General features: G+C 44.0%; 1 protein-coding gene across 1 annotated transcript in view; it reads right to left on the bottom strand.

The window, feature by feature from the left end:
• Positions 1–88: 88 nt before the first annotated feature.
• The window catches only part of ZNF592 (zinc finger protein 592), a 33,242-nt gene continuing 25,744 nt past the window's right edge, over positions 89–7,586 (bottom strand). Inside the window, exons 7-9 of the mRNA XM_026043930.1 lie at positions 5,847–5,959; positions 2,068–2,203; positions 89–700 (exon numbers count right to left, since the gene is read on the bottom strand). Of these exons, the coding sequence (XP_025899715.1) occupies positions 164–700; positions 2,068–2,203; positions 5,847–5,959 (786 nt within the window). The 3' untranslated portion in view covers positions 89–163. The remainder of the gene's footprint in view (positions 701–2,067; positions 2,204–5,846; positions 5,960–7,586) is intronic.

Raw genomic sequence — 7,586 nt, 5'->3', positions numbered from 1 at the left:
AATTTCCCTTACAAATAGAAGTTAACGGAAAGCAACGTCCACCCCGAGAAACCAACAGAATACTTAAAAGGTTTGCCCCATCCCCACCTGGTATTGTGAGTAATTCCCCCCCAAACAAACAAACAGTAAACCCCAAACAACCAAAAGGTGTTTTTGTTGTTGTTTAAGTCTTAAGAGACTTTGAATGATTGCTCTGAGAGGTGCTATTAGGCCCCTCCATGCCACACGTCTGACTGTGTTCACAAAGAGCCGAGTCACTCTTGCGCTCCTTGCATTTCAGGCTGTCATCTTCCACCGTAGTGTTCATCTCACCATTATACCCCTCATGTCCATTCTCACTTGCCTCTGCTTGTAATTCCTCCCTCTCCTCTTCTCCCTCCTCCTGCTCTTCATCGTCATCGTCGTCGTCATCCTCCTCCTCCTCCTCCTCTTCGTCTTTCACTTTATGAACAATGAAGAGGTGCCTGTTCAGGGAGATCTGAGACGTGTAGCACAAGCCACAGAACAAGCACTGGTATGTGGAGCTGTCCGTCTTGTGCTGAGGTATGTGCTGCTGAAATTCAGCGCTGATGTCTGTCGCAAATCCACACTTGGCACATCTCCAGTGCGCTCTCAGTTTCTTGGCTGGTGGCCCGTCTGAACCTGCCGTGGTCTCTGCCTGACCCAGCTCGTCTGCTGACATCCTCTTTGGAGATTTTGCCTTAAAAATAAGATATGAGAGTTACTGCATTGTGCTAGCAACGTGTCAGAGCAAGCACCGTAGCTTGCTCAATTCCAGACACGTATCTAAAGGCTTTTTTGGGAAAAACACATTGCTGTTTTGTTACAAACTGAAATGAAGCCACTTCTAGATTATCTCCCACTGTGTTGTCTTTCCTGCAAGCACCTTGACACCTCCGAGCTCATTGCAAGCTCTATCCCAACTGCTTGCACCTTCATCCCAAGATGCAGCAGCCCAGCTGCTATCCTGCTGCATGAGTTGGGAGATCTGAGCGGGTCTGGTTGTACGGAGATGTGATGGGGAGGAAGGATTTGAATGTGACGAGGAAGGCAAGAAGAGTGAGAAAAGGGAAATGGGATGAGAAGCAGCCTGCTGAGCGGTCACTGCTGGGGGACATGGTGATCGTAACCCTGAGGGCTGCTCGCCTGCATTCTGTTACCTATGTCTTTGCTTAAGGCACAGTTAGGGCTGTGCTTGTAGACCCAGGGAGAGGCCCAGGAAGCTCCTGTCTGTCCATAGCTTTGGCCAAGGATGCCCTGAAGCAGCTCTGCTCTGCTGTCGGAAGCAGCTAGCAGCCCTGGAAGGGCATTCCATGTGTTTCCATGTCAGCAGGCTTGTAGGCACCACACAAATATATGGCATAAATACAGTGGGGAGTCAATCATGGTTGAGATCCCTCTGTACTGCAGTACAAATAAATGATAACTAATAATGGATAAGGAAAACCTACTTCTACTTTACTTTTTATAAACAGAGTAAAGAAACTCATGCAGGCAACCTCTCTTCCCTCCCCAATCCAATCCAAAAGAAAATTAGTTGAATGGTAACATTTGTTGAATAAATTTGCCCGGTTCTACCTTGGAGAAACACAGTTCTTCTACGTAGCAGGTCTAATAAAATTCTTAAATGGAAAAGGAATATTTATGTAGGAAACAATAAAAGCAAGGCAGAAAAGAGGAAAAATTGTATGAGGCTACTGGACCTCAAGGAAACAGAATACACCAGACAGAGGAAAATCAGGGCAATTAAAAACCTAAATTAGATCTGGTTACGTAAAAGACTGACAAAAGGCCACCAAGGCACTGGGTCTCACACTCAAGAGAATCTTAAAAAAATGCAATACACTCTGCCCCAGTGTTGCTGCAGCTGCACTCTCACTTCTGCTCACAGTGGTGTCAAAAAGAAATCAAGTTCATTTTGAGTTTGAGAGTTTAGAGAACAGGAAGGAAATCTGCTGCGTGGATAAGTGGGCTTTGCTGCTGCAAGGCTGCACCTCAATGAGACTCTCTAAGGGAACAGCTACCCGACCAGGAATATTTATGTTTCAATGAAAATGTATCAGTTACTTCTGCTGCGTCCCCCTCCGGAACTTTTGCTTTGGCCATCTGGGATAAGTCCGGGTTTTTGATGCCATGCATGAGACTGATGTGGTTCTCCAGCATGAACGGCTGAGGAAATGTCTGGTTTTCATCTGTGCAGTACCTTGGAAACACAAAAAGAGGAAAAATATTAAAGCAGAGGCCTAGCTGCTCATTTCCATACAAAGAGCCTTTAGTTAGGTGTCAAACCAACAGCTGTCGTTACAGACAGAAGCTGGGGAGAAATGCACTATTAAGATTACCAAAATATGCAGCAAATTGGTGTACTAATAATAAAACATTATCCCTAACGGAAGTCAACAACAGTTCAGAATAAGCATGAAGAAAGAAAATAGGGTACATCTTTATGGTACATTACCAAATAAATACCAGGAGCAGCAGTGCCGAGGCCCACTGTGACACACATTACACTGGCACAAGATAAATAACCGAGATGGAAAAAGGGTGATGGGAGCAATTTCACTCTCAGGTAAAAAGAAACCAGGTGCGAAATCAGCACACAGAGGGCCCTCGTGACTCGTGTGACCCAAGTTCAGCATCCAGCTGTCCCAAGCACCAGAGTAGTATCTCATCCCCAGACCATCGTAACACACAAAGTTCTTGTAACACTGTTAAACTTGCAGCCTTGATAACGATAAGGTAGTTAAAAGCACTTGCAAATATGTAGCTCGTATATATATATATATAGGTTAAGACTTGGTGGGATTCTACAGCTCTGCAAGATCATGGCTGAACCTTCCAAAGGAGGTGTGACCAGTGTCATCTGCTAACCTTTACTAAACAATGTCCTACTGGGAAGAAGGTCTTGCAGCCACAGTAAAGGAAAGCAAAAATCCCTGCAGCACTGCCAAGTCCCTACCGGACTCACTGAGGCGTTGGGACACCCAAGGTCCACCTCTAACTCTTCGCTTCGTGATGTTGGGAAGGCCTGTTAGGCCTACGCATCAACACGAGAAATAAGGAAAGCAAGACAAGACTCCTGTCAAGCACATAAATTACAACTGAAATGTGGGCAACAAGGGCTGAAAAGCAGCAGACAGAGCGCGAAGAACCTCTGGGCAATAAAGAAAATTTTTAAAAGAAGTTCCCTACTGATCGTCTACCTTCTTTACTAGACGAAAATTAAACAACAGTCAGTAATGATGTGAAAAGGCAGACATGCTCACTGAATATTTCTGGTTTTTAACTGAAACCACTTGGATGATAAATCAATATTTAATAATGATGGGATTTTTCTCCCTCACAGAGGTAATAAGAAAGGCTATTATGTAGTATTTATCAAAAATAAACATTTCTAAAATCAAGCGTTCTAGACAGTCTGTACTTAAGACTTGGAAAATGAGAGCCAGCTCCGATAACAATAACCAAATGAATTATGGAAAAAAAGAAAAAAAATAAGACAAAACACCCAATTATTTTGCAGTTTGCTCCAATTTGGACTCTTTCCCATGTAGGGAGAGAAAGATGCTTTCCTAACCTTCATTACTCCAGTGGCAAGCTTGGCAGCAGGGCATTCAGGCAAATCCACCATCCCTAATTTCTCCCTACAAAGTTAACAGAAGGCAGAGACCTAAGCAGGACAGGGAGCAGAGGGCAAAAAAACCAACCAAACAAAAAACCCTACAGCTTGAAATGTCAAAGCAAGGGGGAGATGGCCTACAAGAAAGCATGTTGCAGGACAGATGAATGAGAAATTTACTCATATTTCTGTATTTCACAAGGAAATATCCAGGAGTAGAGGGGCTGACATGAAGTCAAGGCACTAAAACCTCTGAAGGGAACAAGAGTGAGTAGCAAGACTGATACAAGGTCTAGTAGGGAGAACGAAAATAGGTGTCAGAACGCAAAGAAAGATAGAAGGCCATTTCCATTTAAGAATGGAAGGAAGCAGCCAGAGGAAGAATTTAAAAGGATGAGAGGATGTGTCAGTAGCAGCAACAAAGCTGGACAAACTAGGGATTGAACCCGCTGAGAAACACAAGGATTGTGGAAAACAGCAGCTAGGTAAAGACCAGACGGGCAAAGATCCCCATCCACCGCTGTAGAGGCTTTCCTTGGTTCTAACGTGCCCAAGCATGAAGATGTTTGGAGGTGACTCTGAGGGCAATTAAAGATGGGGTATGCAAATAAGCAGAAGAACAACCACAGGTGGTATCAAGACACACCAAAGTCAATCAGATGACAACGAGAAAACCAAAGAGAAGACCTTGCACACAAAGAGAAGCCGCTGAAGGTGCTGGGACAAGTGTTTCAAGGAAGAGGTTTAACGTGAAGGGTGCCTTGACCTCAGTAAGTCTGTCACTGCTATAATGCAAAAGAACACAAACACTAGCTAATTAAGACTTCATGGGTGCATTTTGAGACGGGGTAATTACAAGCTGGAGAACTGAACACAATCACAGTTCATTTGAAGGTGTCGTTGAGTCTTCTTTCCTGTAGATATGATAGGTGGGTAGATATGACTTTGGGTGCTTGGGTGAAGTTTTGCATCCCCAATTGCCTGTTCTGAAAAACAACAGAAAACCCGAACTCCTGCATCTATACAAGCCAATGCACAGGACAGGCTGGCAAGCTGCAGGCTATTATGCACTTCCATACAAATGCTTCTTCTGAGCAAGGCGTTGCGGATTTATACAAACCGGGTGTGCGTAACTCCATAAACCACTGCCTACAAACTTATTGTGGAACAAAACACACTGGGAGCTCATGTTTCGTCTTCTCCAAAGATGCCAAGTCATGTCTTGTAAATCATAAGCTCAGAAGTCTTGGCTCAAAAATGCATGGGGAACTTACTCCTGTCAGGCTTAATGGTGTCGTCAGCACTTCCACCATTATTAAAAGCTACTTAGGCTCACAGTGATGTCCACAGAAACCAAGCACATGAGGGAGATACTCTTCAGAATAGGCTTTTAGTAATTTTAATTGCAGCAAATAGATAGCATCGTCTTAGAACTTGCACTGAACCAAAATTTCAGTTAAGCCTCTAATACCACAACCTATGTCACAGGAAACTTCCCTACAAGCAGAAATGTGCTTTAATTGTTTTTCAGGGGGATGACTCAAAATGAGAGAGTAATCGGGGAGCTGTCAATGCTTTGTGTGTGACTTATGGCATTTTTATAAGCATTGCGCATCTTCCTGAAACGAGATGGCATTTGAGGCTAAAATAGTCTCACTGGCAGTGATTTTCACCCATTGCTGATTGACAAAACTCACTGGAAATCTCCAAATCCATTTTCCAATTCTGAAGTCCATCCTTCCAAGGAAATCCAGCAGGCTTAATCCTGTCCTACACCTTGTGCAGCCAGCTGTGCTTGTGCAAAGACTGGTGGCTAGATCAAGTGCCTTGATTTGTTGGTCTTTTATACCCCTGTTGTACCATTTTTGCACCCACTTTTTTTCCCCATGGGGAGGGCACAGCAGTGAAGCATGATTACACAAACTAGGAAACAACATAAGACCGGTCCACTATTTTACTGGCCAATTCACAAAAGCATGCAATATAACTCTCATTTTGCACCTGCAGATCTCAAATCAGATCTTACCCTGTGTTTCCAAAGAGAATTTTGCAGCCAAAACCAAGGACTTCAGCCACCAAGTCTCTCATGTTTAACACATTCATCTTCCCATTCTCCCTCAGTATTCATAGCCTGGAGTAGACTGGAACTGACACGATCCCTTACGAAGGGCATGAACGTCCAACCTGTCGCTGAAACTCAGTTTGAAGAAGGCCACTAAGGACTTACCAGCAAGTGTAAACTTTCTTTGCTGTGTCGTGGTTATTGCGGATGTGTCTACGCAGGCTGTTGGAGGCATTGAATGAGCGTTCGCACTGTCGACACGGATATCTCTTCATAGGCTGGCAGAAGAATAGAAGCATCTTTTAATAAACGGGAGATGGAAGACGTTGACTGGATTCTACCATACCCGTGCTATTCCCTTGGACCTCGCCTCTCACTTGCAAAAGAAATTCCTCTTCCACTCATAGAGATCGTCCAAATTTGGTGTCTCACATATACTTAGCCCAACAGTAGACTAATGTAAGGCATTAATGTAAGACTAATGTAATCTAAGACAGGAGAAAACCACTAGCAGTGGTTTTCTAGAAATCAGGAGAACTTAAAGCACCTGACTCTATTTATTTATTTTTCTCTCTATTTTTTGAATAGGAATTGCATTAATTACTCCTGCTGTGGGTTCACTCCATTACAGGACCCTCCGGAATTAATTCGGCGGCCACAAAATGATCTCCAGCCCTGACTTGCACAGAACCTTCTGAGAAACGTTCTGCTCTCTGGATTCCTGCCAGTCGTTTCGGCAGGAACCAAACAGAGAGAAAGAAACTGATAATACCAGGCACCATCTCTGCTCTACTAAGATGAGGTAAAACTCTTGTCCTCTCTCCCCAGATGAGACAGGTTAACTTACCCTTCTCTTTCCTCTCATTTCCACATAATAAAAAAGTAGGATGTTAGAGAGCATCGGACAGTCCCACTTGCACCCAGTTATTTATGTCTCCCAATTTAACTCTGCCCGCTAGGTAACATCTTTCTTTTCCTACATCTATCTGAAATTACGCCCCTTGGCATAATCCACTGTCATAATCCACATTCAGGTCTTTCTGGTCTTTTTAAATGAATGAATGAACGTGCGTATTAAACAACTGTTTGGCTAATTTCCTACTTCTGGAGAAGTCAAACGGGGAATCCAGCGGTCTCACCAGAACTCAATCTTCTCCTCTGGACATTTAGCAAATGCACAATCTCACACCCCCCAGTTCAAGCTAGAGGAAATCGTGGGTGGCGATCCAGAATTCCACAGGCTCCGCACAGGCGCCGCGAAATAAGAGTGACTCAGTGCATCAAATGAGAAGTCCTGATGCCAAAGTGCTAAGAAAACTGGCTGCACACGACATCTTGGCCTATGCTCTGTGAGCGAGCGAGAATTAGCTTGACAGAACTAGGTCAAAGTAATACAAGGTTTCAGCAGTATAAAAACACCAAAATTGAGATTTACACTTCCTAAAATGTCAACTCTGCACAGTGAGTTTGGCAATTACAGGGATCATCCGCAGTCAGACGTCCTGCAATACTCAGCAAACAAAACTTTGATGAGAGGAATTCCATCTCCTTCCCTAACTTGGTGTTCGATTCGTTTAGGTCACTTCTTAACGTAACTACAACCGTACTCCCAGTTACATTTTTGCTCAGAATACAGTCCCTGCTACGCTGCACTGGCTCACGGGGTAGGTCTGTATCATCACCAACATTGCCCTACTAGAAGAACAGTATCTCCTGAGGGAAGCTGTAAATACAACTTAGGAAGACGCAGAAGAAAACCTGGTGCTGCTCTCTGTTGAAAAGATGCAACTCTCTCTTCACTCACTCAAAGAGGCAGACGATGAAGCCTGATACTAGATACTTGTGGGAGAAGGAAGAGCAAAAAAGGATGAGGCACGCTGGCTGTTGGACATACTATCAAGGAGA

Source organism: Nothoprocta perdicaria, unplaced genomic scaffold (assembly GCF_003342845.1).
Source record: "Nothoprocta perdicaria isolate Ctin4 unplaced genomic scaffold, notPer1 scaffold_342, whole genome shotgun sequence".
Lineage (NCBI taxonomy): Eukaryota > Metazoa > Chordata > Aves > Tinamiformes > Tinamidae > Nothoprocta > Nothoprocta perdicaria.
The sequence above is the reverse complement of the archived record's forward strand: the minus strand, read 5'-3'. Positions and strand labels throughout refer to the sequence as shown.